The 18464-nt window shown below is 43.8% G+C and overlaps 1 protein-coding gene across 1 annotated transcript in view; it reads left to right on the forward strand.

Moving 5' to 3' along the window:
- The first annotated feature begins 109 nt into the window (after window positions 1-109).
- The window catches only part of CENPP (centromere protein P), a 225955-nt gene continuing 207600 nt past the window's right edge, over window positions 110-18464 (forward strand). Inside the window, exons 1-2 of the mRNA XM_055128778.1 lie at window positions 110-337; window positions 12391-12554. Of these exons, the coding sequence (XP_054984753.1) occupies window positions 237-337; window positions 12391-12554 (265 nt within the window). The 5' untranslated portion in view covers window positions 110-236. The remainder of the gene's footprint in view (window positions 338-12390; window positions 12555-18464) is intronic.

An 18464-nucleotide genomic window follows, 5' to 3' on the forward strand; every position in this document is an offset into this window, starting at 1 on the left:
GTGTTCCTCGACCCTGCGACTACTTGACGGAAGTAGTGAGTCGGCGGAGAACACAGCGCGTCCCTGCACTTACTTCCGGTTACCTACACTTCCGGGGCGTGGTGGGCGCCGCAGCGCGGGAGGCTTGAATCGCTGGAGGCCGACGCCAAGCCCAAGGCCCGCGCTTCTCCCGGCCGGGGGGTCGCTGGTCAGGAGGGGCGAGGCCGCGCCCGGGCTGCCCGCTCCAGCCCCGCTCCATGGAGGCCCGCGGGGAGGAGCTCCGCGCCCTGGAGGCCGAGGTCGCAGCCTTGCGGCAGGCGTGCGCGCGGGCGCGCTGGGGAGACGCCCCCGGAGCCGGGTAGGTGGGCGCCGTGTCCCCGCGGGCTCCCCGGCTCCCCGCGGGGCCGGTTCCGACGACAGCCCGGCGGGCGCTGCTTTCCCGAGGAGCCGGACCGCGCGGCCGGGAAGCGGCTTTGCCGTCGGCGCGGGGCTCGCTGGGACGCGGGAGCGTTGGCTTCAGGGTATTTGTCATGGGGGCCACCGGGCCCTAGCGGAAGTTGATCTTTCCTTCTTGGGGGTGGGGGGTTCTTGTTTTGGCTTTGGAGCCTTAGCGCCCCCGCCCCGGGACCACCAGGAGTGCTCAGATCTCTGTACAGAGTCGCCGACACATGCCTGGAGGTCAGAGGCGGTGTTGGTCCAAGGTCTCAGGACGGAGATGTCTGGAAACTACTGAGCACCAGCACCTCAAGATTCAGGCGCTCTGCTTTCTCGGGGGGGGGGGGGCGCAGTCAGTGATGTACCTTTGAAGTAGGTGGACGCCCCGAGGGAGGGGAGAGGCGGGGAGCGGAGACACCCCTGCCGCGCTCGAGGTGCGACCTACCCGTCTGCGGCAGAGGAAGGCTGCCCTGGGCCCCGGCCGCACGGACCGTGGGCCCGCCAGCCCCGCGAGGTGGCCCTTCAGCCACACCTGATGGCCATCGGCCTTCTGGGCACAGGGGCTAATCCCCGGCACCTGGTTTCTTGGGGAGCCGCGGACTCGCACTGGAGCGGAGAAGTGCTCTTGGCTGGGAAAGAAAACCAGTCCGAGGCCTTACCCCGGCCTTCCAGGGCTTTGTCCTTCCCGCAGAAAGGAATCTCGGGTGTAGATGAGCAGTGGAGTAGAAACAGATTTTATTTGGAGGTTTTTTTGAGGAAGGGAAGAAAGGGGAGAGAGAGAAAGCCTGGGGCGGGGGAGGGTCGTGGTGGGGCGGGAACCGGGAATATTGGTGGGAAATGTACACTGGTGGGGGGATGGGTGGTGGAGCATTGTAGGACTGAAACACGACCGTGACCAGCTTTGTATCTGTGTATCTCACGATGATTCAATTAAAAATAAAATAAAATTTAAAAAAGTCCTTGTTCTTTCCAAATGAATACGTGCTCATAGAACGAAGAACAAATACTTAGAACCAGTTTGGTTGTTTACTCTTGGAGCTTCGGCCAATTGACAGACTGGGGGAGAGCAATTAATTCTGCCTTTTGAGCTGATTTCTCCCTGGTAAGCCTCAGGCTTCCACTCTATAAAGGCTTTGAGCTCCTTTATAGACGGTGCTGCTTACCTCCAGTCAGTAAATGAAATTTTATCTGGATTACCCAAGAAATACCTTGGTTCAATCACCTTTGTAGAGCTAGAATCTGATTTCGACAAAAGGCAAGTTACAGAAACAGTTTTCTTTCCACTTTCACTTTAAATTTGCCAGCTGACTTAATAAACCTGACTCATTCTTTTGCATAAACACAGCAAGACTGGAGAACTCTCCATGGGGTATCCTGTTATTTACCATCAAGTCCTGGGGATTGGCTAAGACAGAGCAGGAGACACAGCAGTAATAACATTAATACAGCACCTGTCACCTCAAGGTTTCCTAGGCCTCAGCCGTGAGATGTGGAGATCAGGTCAGCATGATGAGCTGGAGGTGGCCTCTGGCCTCCTCAGTCTTGCACTGGGGCCTCTAGAGCAGAGAGGGGCCACATCCCCCAGTGGGGCTGAGGACAACCCCTACTCCAGGGGCTTTTCTTGTTGCAGTTAGGGCACAGCCCCACATCGGTCCTTGCAGCTCTGCAGGTTCCTTGCTTTCCACAGCAGAGATGATTTCCAGTCCTCCCTTGTTGCCTGCCAAACTCTGGTCTCCCTCAGCTGTATAGGGTACTGGTAGTAGTACCTGTATTAGTACCAGATCTATTCCTGTCATTGAACCAATCCCTTTTACTCTGTTTCTCTGGAATGGGGCTTTGGGGTCCCATAATGGCTTTAGTCTCTATTACAGAGAGAAACTTTCTGTTTGGGTTTGTGCAAACCAGCATAGTGCCATTAAGCATCAAAAACTATACTGAAGGTACAGAGAAAGCAAATATTTCACTTTACTCACGAGATGTAATCTATCCATTTGCCGTGGACCCTAGTCAAAAGAAGCAGTAAGATCTGTAAATATACAGCTTAATAACGTGTTTAATTTGTTTAGTTCCATATTGAAAACCTTGATTTCCTGTATCTATTTTAAGAATCCAATTATCTAAGAGCACTATAATAGGAGTCCAGAGCAGCCATCTCTTTTCCATAGTCTTGCCAAAATACATACTAGAACAATTCTGCAGATACAATTTAAAGATCTCTTTATGGGGCTGGAGCAATAGCACAGCGGGTAGGGCATTTGCTTGCACGAGGTTGACCGGGGTTCGATTCCCAGCATCCCATATGGTCCCCTGAGCACCACCAGGAGTAATTCCTGAGTGCAAAGCCAGGAGTAACCCCTGTGCATCACCAGGTGTGACCCAAAAAGCTAAATAAATAAACAAATAAAGATCTCTTTATAACAAACAAGTTTGATCCTCATTTCTTTCCTTAAGCCACAACCTCAAACTTATATATTTTTTACATTCTTTCCTGTAACTTTGTACCATTTTGAAACCAACATCATTTTAATATGATTTCTTTTACACTGAGGATATCTCCATTATCTTTTTTATGTAAAATATACATCTTTACTCCTTATAGGAATAATCTTACAGGTTTAATCTTATTTTACTGGACTTAATACAGCCTGATCTCCCAAGAAGTTTGGAAACAAGTTGCTAATCATAATCTCCCTTAGCATGACAAAATTGTATGCTGCAAAATTATACTCTTTCAAAATTATTTAATCAGTTCTATAGTTGTCCAAAAGCTTTACAATTCCCTCAAGTAAAGATTTTATATATTACACAGCAAAAGTTCACTTCAGGTTAGGAATTAACCAGGAAACAAAAAGTTTTATCTTTAGAATTCCAATTTCTAGAAAAACATAAGATTTAAAACACAAAGATACCGAGAAACAGTAAGGATTTCACACTTGTGGATAAGGCTCTTTAAGGTCAAGAAGTGACAAAGCTTACATGAAATAAAATTATCTTAATAGCATGCATTTTCATGTACTGTGCAGACTAACAATAGTCTGCAAAAAGTTGAGTATGGTTATTTTCCACACAATTCTCCATCTATTTTCTTACTTAAAATATACATCTGTATTCCTTATATTCACGTTTTACAGGTTTAACCTTATTTTACTGAAGTTATTAACAGCTTGATCTCCCAAGAAGTTATTTTTTTAATTAGAAGAAAGAACATTTACTGGTACAATCATATATTTTTTTAATTGAATCACCATGAGATACAGCTACAAAGCTTTCATATTTGAGTATCAGTCATAAAATGATTGAACATCCATCCCTCCACCAGTGCACACTTTCCACCACCAGTGTCCCCAGTATTCCCCCTCCCCATCTGAACCCCCAATCCCCCACCTCTATGGCAGACAATTTCCCCCATACTCTCTACTTTGGGGCATTATGGTTTGCAGTATAGATACTGAGAGGCTATCACATTTGGTCCTTTACCTACTTTTATTTTTTTTGCTTTTTGGGTCACACCTGGCGATGCACAGACTCCTGGCGGTGCTCAGGGGACCATGTGTGATGCTGGGAATCGAACCTGGGTTGGCCAAGTGCAAGGCAAACGCCCTACCCGCTGTGCTATCGCTCCAGCCCCGGTCCTTTACCTACTTTCAACACACATCTACCATCCTGAATGATCCCTCCAACCATCATTACTTAGTGATCCCTTCTCTATCCCAGCTGCCTTCTCCCCCGCTCATGAGGCAGGCTTCCAACTATGGAGCAATCTTCCTGACCCTTGTGTCTACTGTCCTTGGGTCTCAGTCTCATTTTATATTCCACAAATGAGTGCAGTCCTTTCTATGTCTGTCCCTTTCTAATTCATTTCACTTAGCATGATACTCTCTGTGACCATCCACTTAACAGGCAAATTTCATACAGGTGCAGATGTCATTTGTACTGTGCTTTTTGCACTCTCAGGATATATTTCCAGAAGTGGTATTGCAGGGTAATATGGAAGCTTAATTTCTGGTTTATGAAGGAATGACCATATTGTTTTTTTTTTTTTTTTTTTTTTGCTTTTTGGGTCACACCCAGCGATGCTCAGGGGTTACTCCTGGCTTTGCACTCAGGAATTGCTCCTGGCAGTGCTTGGGTGACCATATGGGATGCCGGGGATCGAACCCAGGTCGGCCGCGTGCAAAGCAAATGCCCTACCCGCTGTGCTATTGCTCCGGCCCACCCACCACCATATTGTTTTTCAAAAAGGCTGGACCAGTCAGCATTCCCACCAACAATGAAAGAGAGTCCCTTTCTCTCCACATCCGCACCAGCACTGCTTGTTTTTGTTCTTTTTGATGTATGCTAGTCTCTGGTGTGAGATATATCATTTTTAAAAATTATTATTTTATCCCCGTGAGATACATTTATAAAGTTTTCCTGTTTGAGTTTCAGTCATACAATGATTGACCACCCAACCCTCCACCAGTGCACATCTCCCACCACCAAGGTCCCCAGTATCCCACCCCTAGCCCAGCCCTCCCCCTGCCTTTTTGGCAGACAATCTCTCCCATACTCTTTTGTATTGCTGGTTATGAATAGCATAAGATGTCAAGCCCTCATTCTCCTGGAATTCTAAAAGTTTAGATAATTAGGGTCTGGAGAAATCTCAGCTGCTCAAGCTGTTCGGTTGGAGATTTCTTTTGTGTTTCTCTGGATCACGGACATTAAGGGCTTAAGTAACAGCTAGAGGCAGTTGGTGGGCGTGACCTCCAGGGTCCTTGGGGATGGGGAGATGAGAAGGACCTGCCCATCCCTATCCCTTGCGACTGAGTTTGCTGTCACTGAACCTGCGTACCTGCACTTCTCATTGGATCCTGGTAGTTGGTGGCCGCCTGGGTTCTTAGGGAGCAGGTGGAGGGATGACTGTCTGAGGACCCCAGTGAAGTTGGCCTGACTTAAAGTCTGGAGGCATCTCTGCAGCGAGCTGCTCGCTTGGGGATTCTTTTTTTTCCTTTTCCCCTTTTTGGGTCACAGCCGGTGTTGCACAGGGGTTACTCCTGGCTCTACACTCAGGAATTACTCCTGGTGGTTCTCAGGGGACCATATGGGATGCTGGGAATCGAACCCTGGTAAGCCACGTGCAAGGCAAACACCCTACCCGCTGTGCTATCGCTTCAGCCCATCGGGGATTCTTTTCTGTGTCTCTGGAGCATAGCCCTTGTTTCCATCTTTTCCAGAGAAATAAACTACTTGCTTATGCGCCGCTGGCCTTAACTGTGGCTTTTGAACTCTCGACATTTATAGGTCTGTGAAATAAGGCCAATAAATGGACTTGTATAGCTGAGCTGGAGATAGTTTGTAGGATCCCACATACCTAACTTTTGGCCATTTAATTTCTTAGTAAACTTGGACCCAAGTTGTTGGGATCTGGCCAAAGGCACAGCAGCAATTTGGGGGTATCAGGAAGTCTGATGGCACCATCAGCTGCTGATGCACTCACCCTGCAGGTACAGGTTGTCCTGCTGGCGTCACTATACCCCCTTCTTTAATCCACTTTGATCTGACTTTTCTTCCTGTCTTTAGACAGGTCAGAGTTCATTTTTTTTGCAGGTAGCTGTCCAGTTTTCCCAGCACCACTGGTGAAGAGGCTTTCCTTGTTCCACTTCACATTTCTTGTTCCTTTATCAAAGATTAAGTGATCATACATTTGAGAGTCTGTGACAGAATATTCAACTCTGTTTCATTAGTCTGCGGGTCTGTATCTAGTCCAATACTGTGCTGTTTTAATTACTGCTGCTTTGTAGTACAGTTGGGAAACGTGATGCCACCCATCTTCTTTTCCTCAAGGATTGCTTTAGCTATTCGTGGAGGTTTATTGTTCCATATGAATTTCAGCAGTGTTTTGTCTATTTCTTTGAAAAAAGTCATGGGTATCCTGATAGGGACTGCATTAAATCTGTATGGTGCTTTGGAGAGTAATTTTGACAATGTTAATGCTCCCTATCCATGAACAGGGGATGTATCGCCATTTTCTAGTGTCCTCTACTATTTCTTGAAGTAATGTTTTGTAATTTTCTTTGTATAGGTCTTTCACCTCCTTAGTTAAGTTGATTCCGAGGTACTTGATTTTCTGAAGTACTATTGTGAACGGGATTTTTTTTAAAAAAATATCTCTTCTCTTTCATTATTTGCATATAGGAAAGCCATGGACTTTTGATGTTGATTTTTTAGTCTGCCACTTTACTATACAAACCTATTGTTTCTAGGAGCTTTTTTGTAAAGTCTTTAGGATTTTCTAAGTATAGTATCATATCGTCCACCAATAGTGATAGATTGATCTTTTCCTTTCCTATCTATATGTCCTTGTAATTTTTTTTTTTGCCTTTTTTGGGTCACACCCGGCAATGCACAGGGGTTACTCCTGGCTCATGCACTCAGAAATTACTCCTGGCGGTGCTCGGGGGACCATATGGGATGCTGGGACTCAAACCCGGGTCGGCCACATGCAAGGCAAATGCCCTACCCACTGTGCTATCGCTCCAGCCCCGTGTCCTTGTAATTTTTTTCTTGCCTAACTGCTATGGCCAGAACTTCCAGTACCATATTAAATAGGAGTAGTGTGAGGGAGCAACCTTGTCTTGTCCCCGATCTTAGAGGGAAGGCTTTTAGTTTCAACCCATTGAGAATGATGCTTACTGTGGGTTTGTGGTAGGTGGCTTTGACTATATTGAGGAAAGATCCTTCAATGCCCATTTTGCTAAGAGTTTTCATCATAAATGGGTGCTGGATCTTGTCAAATGCTTTCTTTGCATTTATTGATTTGATCTTATGGTTTTTATCTTTTATATGATGGTGTATGTTGATTGACTTGCAAATGTTAAACCATCCTTGCATCTCTGGGATAACTTGGTCATGGTATATGATCTTTTTGATGAGTCATTGGATTCTATTTGCTAGAATTTTGTTGAAGATCTTTGCGTCTGTGTTCATCAGGGGTATAGGACTGTAATTCTCTTTGTGGTGTCTCTGTCTGTTTTTGGTATCAGGGTGATATTTGCTTCATAGAAACTGCTTGTAAGGGTTTCTGATTCTTCAATTTCCTGGGAAAGCTTTAAAAAGTTTGGGAGTAAGTACTCTAAAGATTTGGAAGAATTCACTAGTGAATCCATCTGAGCCAGGACTTTTGTTTTTGGAGACTTTTTATTACCATTTCAATCTCCTTGTTGGTGATAGGTCTGTTCAGGTACTCCAGGCCTTCTTGGTTCAGCATCAGGAGGCTATAGGAATCCAGGAATTTATCCATTTCCTAGAGGTTTTCTTGTTTCGTGGCATAAAGATTCTCAGAGTAATCTCTGAGGATCCTTTGAATTTCTGTAGTTTCTATTGTGATGTCCCCCTTTTCGTTTCTGATTCGGTTTATTAGGATTCTCTCTCTCCCTTTCTTTGTGAGTCTTGCTAGAGGCTTATCAGTCTTTATTTTCTCAAAGAACTAGCTCTTGGTTTCATTGATCTTGTGGATTGTTTTTTGGGCTTCTAACTTGTTAATTTCTGCTCTAAGTTTTATTATTTCCTTCCTCCTGCCTGGGTTGGGCTCCTTTCTTTGGTCATTCTCCAAGCTATTATGCTGTGAGGTTAGGTTACTTATGTGGGCTCGCTCTTCCTTCCTGAGGAATGCTTGTAGATCTATAAATTTTGTTTTCAATATAGCTTTAGCTGTGTCCCATAAATTCTTGTAACTCGTGTCTTCATTTTCATTTGTTTCCAGGAATCTTTTGATTTCTTTTCTAAGCCACTCGTTCAGTAGTGAGCTGTTTAATTTCCAGATGTTTGATTCGATTTTTTGTTTATGTGTTTGATTTACTTCCATTTTCAGCACATCGTGGTCTGAGAAGATGGTTGATACAATCTCTATCTTCTTAATTTTATGGAGGTATGTTTTGTAGCTCAGCATGTGGTCTATCTTGGAGAATGTCTCATGCACACTTAAAAGAATGTGTGTTCAGCTTTTTGAGGCTGAAGTGGCCTTTAAATATCTACTAAGCCCCTTTCTTCCATTTCTTCCCTCAGATGAAGTCTGTCCTTGCTACGCTTGAGTCTGGTTGATCTATCGAGAGGTGATAAAGCGGTGTTGAAATCTCCCACTAGTATTGTGTTGTTATTGATGTCTTTCTTCAAGTCTATGAGTAGTTGTTTTAAGTATTTTGCTGGTTCTTCATTAGGTGCATGTACATTTAGGAGTGTAAGTTCTTCCTGATGTGCAGGTCCCTTGATCAATAAGAAATGGCCTTCACTGTCTCTTGTGACCGTCAGTCTGAAATCAATGTGATCTGATACCAGAACGGCCACCCCAGCTTTTTTGAGGGAGTTGTTTGCTGTAGAATTGTGTTCAGCCTTTGGCTTTGAATCTGCATTTGCTCTGACTGTTCAGATGTGTTTCTTGCAGGCAGCAGAATGTTGGGTTCAATTTTCTAATCCATCCTGCCACTCTGTATCTTTTAATTCGTGCGTTTATCCCATTGACGTTGAGAGAGATTATTGTTATGGGGTTTTGTCCCATCTTTCTGCCGAAATTTGGTGTATTTTAGGGGCTTGCTTGTCTTAAAATTACCTGCTTAGTTGTTCTTGTAACCATGGTTTTGAGTCGATGAAGTTCTGAGTTGTTGTCTCTGAAACTGTGTGTTGTTCTTTTGATATAAATGAGAGTCTAGCTGGGTAAAGTATTTTTGGTGAGGCATTTATTTCATTGAGTTTTTTCACTGTATCGCACCACTGTTTTTGGCCCTGAGGATTTCATCAGATAAGTCGGCTGTGAATCTTAAGGATGCTTCTTATAGGAAATTTCTTTCTTTGATCTTGCTGCTTTCAGAATTTTGTCTCTGTCTATGGTTTTCGTCGTTCTGATCAGGATGTGTCTTGGAGTATTTTTATTTGGAATTCTCCTAGCTGGTACCTTCTGTCCTCCTGAATCTGTTCACGTGTGCTCTTCACCTCTGAGAACATCTTAGCAATGATGTTTTTGACAGTTTCTTCTCTGTCAGGGTTTTCTTCCTGTCCCTCTGGGACTCCAGTGATTCTTATATTATTCCTCTTGGCTTCATCCCGATTTCTCTTGACATCTGTTGGTTCATCTTGAGGCTCTTTTCCATTTTGTGCTGTTGTCTGGAGAGTCTCTGCACCTCATTTCAGAGCTCACTGATCCTGTCCTCAGCAGCTTTTACTCTGCTGCGGAGGCCTTCCACTGAGTTTTTCAATTCTCTTACCAGGTTTTTCAGATCAGTCATTTCTATTTGTAATTTTGTTTGCATTTTCCACATTTCTGTTCTCAAATCCTCTTGTATCTCATTGGTGGTGTGTTCCATTGTTTCTTTTAGCTTCCCATGCTTCCTCCGTAGCTCCCTTCTAAATTCCTTGTCAGAGAGGTTGTCAAGCGCACTATTACTGGTTGGGTCTTCTGGGCTACTTTCTTCACTAACTAAGCTTGGGGGGCTTCTGTGTTGCTTTACCATTGTGACCTGTGCGGTTTAGACTTCCATGCTCACCTTACTATTGTGTTTTTGGTGTAATATTCATTAAGATGGGGCTAATGCATTATTGGCCGAATGTGTTTTTGGTGATTCTAGTGAAAGTTCCACCTAAGAGGCTAATTTATGGTTCTTAGTGGGAATTGGAGGGGAAGAATAACGTGGCCGCAGCTCCGGACGCTACCTCCGCTGGGCCTGTACTTGGGTTGAGGGAAATGAGCAAGTCCTTGAAAGTTGGCTGCTAGGTTCCCGTTCTTGGAGATGTGAGCTTGAAAACCGGCTCTACACGCACCCAGCTGTGTGGCTCTGGACACCCCCCCCCCCCCCCCGTTGAGCGAGTCCATGAAAGTTGGCTGCTAGTGGTGTGGCCCGTCTCTATATTCTTCTTCTTTTTTTTTTTTTTTTTGGTTTTTGGGTCACACCTGGCGATGCACAGGGGCTACTCCTGGCTCTGCACTCAGGAATTACTCCTGGCGGTGCTCAGGGGACCATATGGGACACTGGGATTTGAACCCGGGTCGGCTGCGTGCAAGGCAAACGCCCCACCCGCTATGCTATCACTCCAGCCCCCGCCTCTATTTTCTTAACCCAAGTAATTTCATTCATTCTCAAAAACGCCAGCAACTGTGTCATGTGAGAGGGATGGGAGGCTCTGATGTTGAAGGGGCAAGCCCAGGAATCTGGAGTAGGATTGAGGCCTCAAACCTTGACTTAAAGCCCAGCCAGCCTATGTTTGTTGTGTGGACTAGGTAAAACACTACATCACACTGTGATGTTTTGAAATGATGTCTTTAAAACAGTCAGTAAATACACTAGCTTTAGTGCACAGAAAGTCATTTCTGGGTTTTCTCAGGACCCGCACAATGTGAAACACATCAGCTTGGGGAAAGGCCCAGGTCTACACTGCAGTGAATTTGAAAGCGGATGCTGAGTCTGAGTGTGTACCCAAGGATGATGAACAAATGCGAGTTTGTAGGGGAGAGATGAGGTGTTTGGCAGACAGACCTGAGGGCCTCCCTCTCTCCCCAAGACTCCCCTGGAGACTGGTTTCCAAAGGGCAATTCTGACAGCTGAAACATGAAAGAGCAAAGTCTCCCAGATGTTTTATTAACTTCTTGCGGGGAGGGAGGAGGCAGGTGCACCCTCTCAGTGCTCTGAGGTCTGGGGCCCCTCCCAGGAAGTCAGCTGTTCAGGGGGAGCAGTGTCAGGGGCCCCAGGGCCATCTCAGGGATGCTCCCCGGTGCTCGAGTTTTGCCTCTGCACCCCTCCCATTGCCCCACCAGCGTAGTTTCCATTAAAATCACCAGCTGCGTCCACACCCCACAGGGGTATGTCTTGGGCCAGCACCTTGGCTTCTTTACAGCCTCTTCCAGAAACCAGCTGCAGGAGAGGATTAAATGCAACCTAAGGACAGTCTGCCTCCAGGATGTGATCCAGCAGGTGCCGGGCTGCTCAGAAACTCGGGTTCCTCGGGCTTAGTTCCTCCGGAGATCAGAAGCAGTGACCTGCGCTGACTACTCCACCCTGACCTCCAGTGTTATAATTTATTTTTGTGTATCAAATTAATGCACACTTGCTCAGGATTGCTTGGATGGTCATTTTATGCAACTGAGTGTGACCACATAACTCTAGCTTCTGATCCTGGTTGTACCATTTGAGAAGTAACCAGGTCTAACCTTTCTTGTGGAGTTTCTCAAATTTTGTCCTCAGCTCATTTTGCAAACTTATTGAACATTTCCTGTGAAATCTGAGAGTGGCCAAGGTTTAGAACACTCACAAAGAATAGTGATACTTAAGATAGGGCGGAATGACCCATATGCGTAAGTTTGGAAAAGTACCTTCAAAATACCCATTGATTTATGCTGCTCCATTAAATCAAACTGAATAAAATAATCCCAACCAACTTTAGACTCATATGAAGAAGTGTAAGATAAACTTGGTTAACAAAAACCAGTTTAGAGGTAGAAGAGTCTAGTACATGGAAAACAACAAGAAACAGTACCATGAGAAAAGAACTTTTGTTGGGTCTGTGAGTGAATGTTAATTATCATTAATTAGCATAACCAATGTTAATACACATTAATTAATGTTAATTATTGATGCTAATTAATGTTAATTATCACTAATCATTGAATCTGAAGGGCCAATGCAGGAGATGGCCATCTGCCTTCTTGGATCTGTGGCTTGGGGCTGCTTGGGTCACTTTTAATATTGAGTCTAATCCTTTTTGATTTTGCAAAGTTCTCCTAATTTTAAATTTCTAACATATAGAATTATGGTAGTATAATTTGCGTGGGTTTGTCTAATGTTAATATTGAGGAATGCAGTTTTAGAAGCCACCTTGGTTTCAGATGCATCTTAGTTTTAATGAGAAGACGGTGAGAAAGACAAAAGTGGGAATGGTTTGAATTTTGTGGACAGTTGATGCAACACTTCTAGTGGAGTATTGGAGTAATTATTTCTGGTATTTGTCTTTTAGACATCAGCTACGATCTGAAGGATGGAACTCTTCTGAGGATCTGAAAAGGCATATTGGACAGTTAGAATCAGAACTTGCATTTCTAAGTAAACTTACTGGCATCAACATAACGAAATGTTCGAAGAATACAGAAGAGATAATAAGCGCTGAGATGAAAGAAGCTGGTAAGTACTAATTTTAATCTAAAATTGGCTTTGAGAGTAACATAGGAAATTTGTTGCTGTAGGTTTCAATTAAAATCCTACAGTTTTCTAAAATTCAAATATTTGAAAGTTTGACTGATCAGCTTTTCTAGTTAAGTGTCTTTTCTTTTTGTTTTTGAGTCACACTCAGCAATGTTCCGGACTTAACTACTGATTCTGCGCTCAAGGATTACTTCTTTTTTTTTTTTTCTTTTTGGGTCACACCTGGCAATGCACAGGAGTCATTCCTGGCTCATGCACTCAGGAATTATCCCTAGCGGTGCTCAAGGGACCATATGGGATGCTGGGATTCGAACCCGGGTCGGCAGTGTGCAAGGCAAACGCCCTACCCGCTGTGCTATCACTCCAGCCCCGAATTACTTCTTTTTTTAATTTAATTTAATTTAATTTAATTTTATTTTGAATCACCGTGAGATACAGTTGCAAAACTTTCATGATTGAGTTTCAGTCATGCAATGATCGAACACCCGTCCCTCCACCAGTGCACATTTTCTACCACCAATATTCCCAGTATCTCTCCCACCACCCTCACCCCACCCTCTCCCTCTATGGCAGGCACTTTCCTTTTTACTCTCTCTCTACTTTTGGGCATTATGGTTTGTAATACAGACACTGACAAGCCATCATGTTTGGTCCTTTGTCGACTTTCAGCACACGTCTCCCATCCCGAGCATCAGGGGTAACTTCTGGCAGGCTCAGGTAACCAGAGCCGGTTAAGTGGTGCCGGGAATTGAACCTCAGCAAGCCATGTGCAAGGCAAACGCCCTATATGCTGTACTGTCTCTCTTAGGTGTCTTTTGAACTTTGATCATCACAGTGTACATAATAACTTTTAAAAGCTGCCTGACCCAGGTTTCATTCCCGTCATCCCATATGGTACAGGAGTGTTCCCTGAGTGGAGAGCCAGGAGTAACCCCTGAGCACTGCCAGGTGTGGCCCCAAATCAAAAACAAAACAAAACAATGATGCCTGAGGTAGATAGTAAAGAAAACACTGTTGTTAGGTAACTTTATAGTCAATAATAAATGATTATAAGTAGAGTAATATTTATAAATTTCTGGATTAGTTTGTTCCTCACTAATATGAAAGCTGTTGAATCTACACTTCTATCTCTAACAATCATGGCCATAAACAGTGTTTAAGCAGTTGGACCACTTAACTGAAGGAGTTTTTAAAAATCTCCTTATTATTACTATTATTGAACGGGCACCAGTAACGTCTCTCATTGAGAGACTTATTGTTATTGTTTTGGTTACTGGTGCCCGCTTGAACAAATCGATGAGCAACGGGATTACTATTATCATGGTCATTGTCATCATCATCACCATTTATTTATTTTTATATTTTGTTTTGAGGCCATAGCTAGTCAGCAATGTTCAGGGCTTATTCCTGGGTCTGAGCTCAGAAATCACCCCTGGTGGGCTTGAGGGACCATATGGAGTGCTGAGGCTAGAACCCGGGTTGGTAGTGTGGAAGGCAAGTGCCCTACCCACTGTACTATCCGCTCCAGTCCTTACTCTTATTATTATTGCCAAGGATCTGTGGTACACTGACCAGTAAGGAAAGTAAATTTAACAGTATAATTCAATGTCTGAAACTTTAAAAAATATTTTAATTAATTTTTATTAAAAACATTGTGATTTATGTAGTGGTTCATTATACAGTTATTTCAAGTGTGACCTTCTCTCCACCAGTATCCCCAGTTTCCCTCTCAATTCCAACCTGCCTCCTGAGGCACTTCATTTTTTTTCTTTTTCAAAATTTTATTTTGTTAAAGCACTGTGAGTTACAAAGTTATTCATAGTTGGGGTTTTAAAAAAATATTTTATTAGTGAATCACTGTGAGGTACAGTTACAAACTTATGAACTTTCGTGTTTGCATTTCAGTCATACAGTGATCATTTACCCATCCCTCCACCAGTGCCCGTTCTCCTCCACCAATGTATCCCTCTTACCACCCCCACCCTATCCCCCACCACCCCACCCTCCCTCTGCCGCAGGGCATCCCAACAAATTTACTTTTTATTGCTTATTCCAACAAAACTTTAAGAACTGGCAAATAGAATTTGTTCAAGGAATTTATTCAGAGATTTATTCATAGAATAAATCAGTAAGAGCCAATTAGCAATTACTATATGGTTTTGACCTATGTGTATAAGATAATTAAAACCATTTAATACATTATAATAAAATTATATTCTCGTTTACATGTAAACATTTTCCACTCTGGAATCTAGAGTATAGTACGTTAAATTTTATTCTATACTTGGATCTCATTATGGTAATAGTGTCCCACCTGTCATTAGTAACGCTTCTGAAGCAATTCTGTATTAATATGTTTTGTCATTTATATGAAATAGATAAGACCTACATATGTAAGTTTCCCCCTTACACATAAGCACTATGTTTTACAAAGCTGTTCATGATGATTTGTTACAGGCATTGAACTTTACAGCGCCAATCCCACCATCATTACCCCTTCCCTCCACCACTGTCTCCAATTTTGCCAACTGCCTCTTAAGCCTGCCTCTATAGCAGACTCTCAATAATTTATTTTACATTGTTTGCTATCAGTAATTTGCTAACAGAATGATCGAAAAATGTTTCCTTAGAAGAAAGTAAAAATTTTTGTATCTCACCATGGAGCCATTAAGTCCTTGTATGAGAGATTACATTTTAGTAATGTAAGAGTGTAAAATGTCAAAAGTGTAAAAGGTCAAGTCTTCTGTGTTTATGTTTTCTGTTTTTTGTTTTTCTTTTTGGGTCACACCTGGCGATGCACAGGGGTCACTCCTGGCTCTGCACTCAGGAATTACCCCTGGCAGTGCTCAGGGGACCATATGGGAGGCTGGGAATCAAACTCGGGTTGGCTGCGTGCAAGGCAAATGCCCTACCCACTGTGCTATTGCTCCAGCCCCAGAGTTTATGTTTTGTTAAATGAGATTGGTTGCCTTCTACATTCCATCCCATCCAATCTAGTGTGCTACTACTAAATCAGTGTTGTAGTGTTTTGTGTAAACACACACAAAAAAAGGGGGCACAGCACAGGGCACAGGGCAGCAGCGCTCTCCCTCCACCCACGTTCGGTAGTCTCAAGCCGCTTCCCCCACGCCGGGGAGGTTGATGGCGATGACAAGGCAGGTGAATGAAGGAACAAGGGCCAGGCTGGTTGGTGTCCCTTGCAGTTAATTCCATTCCCATATCCATTCTCCTCTGATTCTCCTCCTGCTTCTTCCTCCCCCATGATACTTCATTCTCCTTCTCCTCTGCATCTGGATCTCGATCTGGCTTCTCCAGATCTGGCAGTGGAACTGGCTTCCCAGCCCACTCTTTCAGGCTACTTAAAACCCCCAGCAAGAGGGTTTGGGGCTTACACATAGGTGTGGTAACAATCAAAAGGTGTAAAGTTCTTTTCCTCTGGATGCTGCTTCCAGGATAGATTCTCTTTCAGCAGGACACCTGCCCAAGAGCGGAATCCCATGGGTGTGTTTCTCCTCTCTTTGTCCAACTAACATATAAGCATTCATAATATTAATCATTTTGTATGGACACAGCAAGAGATGCATTAAACTTATAGAATTGTTCTCCTGGGGTCATCTCGATCTCAGACTACAGTGCTCAGGCCAGATTAGTCTTTCCTATCCCTAGCAGGGTCCTAGTCTCGTTGTTGCTTTTGGATCATGACAACATTTGTCCATGGCCAAGCTCTTAACTTATAGTTAAGCATTAGGCACTTTGGCCAGGCCCATCTCGATGCCAGGGTAGCACATAACTCACTGCTTACCCTGGGTCCGTCCCATCCCTCATCTGGACCCTGCTTTTGGGGGTGCTAGGAAGTAAGGGCAGCTGAGGCTTAAGTCGAGAAAGCAGATGCCCAGGGCTGGAGTGATAGCACAGCGGGTAGGGCGTTTGCCTTGAACGCAGCTGACCCGGGTTCGATTCCCAGCATCCCATATGGTACCCTGAGCACCGCCGGGGGTAATTCCTGAGTGTAGAGCCAGGAGTGACCCCTGTGCATCGCCGGGTGTGACCCACAAAGGAAAAAAAAAAAAGAGAAAGCAGATGCCCTAGAGTGAATAATATTTGAAGCCAATTAAATCTCATGTTACAAAAGCATATTAACAACTGTCTTTTTTTGTCCATACAAAAAGGACGTTGCTTTAAAGTAAATTATTCAAAAGCACAAGGAGAGGAGAAAGGCAATATTAACTTACTTACAAGTTCAGTATCCTAGAAAGGTCTGACCTTACAAATTAACAAAGTCTGATTAGAGGAAAAGCTGATTAACTGATTGGGGAAGAGAGCACAGAGAAGTGGTTACAGATAGACAAAGAAATGAGAGTGACTCAGGAGCACTTTGATGGGTGTGATCTGATAAACCTAAGCTCCTTATGGCAAGGGGAATAGGACATACAAATGTTGTCTTAAAATGTTTAGAGATTATTATCAGATAAACCCAAACTCTTTGTGACAAGGGAGAAAGGACAAACCAATGATAACCTACAGTGTTTGAGATGTTGCATGGCTACAAATGTGTCCCTACACTCCAGGAAGTTCAGAATTTTTAATGGAGTGATATGACTGGATTTAAAAAATTTCAGCTCACTGGTGGCTTGGGGGGTGTAGTGTGACTGCTGGGTCTTCCGGAAGTACAGGGAGATGGGGGGAGGTAGCCCATTTTGAGTCTGTGAAAGGCTGGAGATTTCAGTCACAAAATCTGCATAACTGGATTTTTCAGCAGATTAATTTCTCTGTGAGGGTCCGTCCTGGGGCAGTGGAGTCTGGCCGGGGCATGGTGGTGATTCTGGAATGTGGAATCAATCAGCTGCTGGGACTTTGTTTGGGTGGGCACTGAGCTGACCCACACCCCCACCTCTGGGATGCCCTGGATGACTCAGCCATGGATGGGGGTCTGGAAACAAATCTACTGTAACTTGATTTTTTTTTAATTTGATTTTTTTCGAGATTTATGAGTCTCTGGATCATGGCCAGTAAATGAGTTTACATGGCTCCAGAGGTGGTTCTGTCTTGAACTTTTTGTACAAGAGTAACCTCCCCTTTAGAAAAAAAAATCACTTTTGAATTTCCTTCTTGACTTATTCATCTAAATAATCCTCACTACAGGTCAGCAGGACGCTGACCTTCAGAGGGTTGTTTTTTAAAGTGACCCCCATCAAAATTTATCAAAATAAAAGAAGTTGTGTCACCTATTAACACAATGTTGTGTTAATGTTATACGTAAACACTTTAGTTATTTGATAGGAAGAAATGCAATGCAAAGAAAATGAAGAGTGAGGTAGATCAGGTGTAACACTTCTGCAGTGGGAAGTTCTAGTCTGAGTCCTAAATTCACCACTGAATTAGTGGAACTTCCATGCTGTTGTTTCAGAGTGCCCCTTTGGTCTTCTGTTCTGCAAATGTGCTTGATTCTGAGCTTTCCCTTTGGGTGATTATGCCTCAATTCTCCTGGGGTTGCTAGAGCAGATACACTTTTCTTTGTATGATAGCTATTTTATCCATCTGATTCTCAGCTTTCAAATTAGGTCACTCAATTTTGTTTCCTCTTTATTTTTAGAATTTGTGTCCTCCTAAAAATACCTTCTTGGCAAAAACTGTATGGTGATAAAGTCAGAATGGAGGTTGCCTTGTGGGCCTGAGAAAGAACATGAGGCAAAATTCCTCATTTCTACAAAATTCCTGTATCTTGATCAGGGTGATGAAGGACACTTATGAAAAACACTTATGAAAAAAAAAAAACTTGATTGAGGCCAGAGAGATAGTACATTTGCCTTGCATGCGGTTGACCCAGATTTGATCTCTGACATCCCATATGGGGAGATTACTGAGTGCAGAGCCAGGAGTAACCCCTAA

This window comes from Sorex araneus, chromosome 2 (genome assembly GCF_027595985.1).
Source record: "Sorex araneus isolate mSorAra2 chromosome 2, mSorAra2.pri, whole genome shotgun sequence".
NCBI classification, from domain to species: domain Eukaryota; kingdom Metazoa; phylum Chordata; class Mammalia; order Eulipotyphla; family Soricidae; genus Sorex; species Sorex araneus.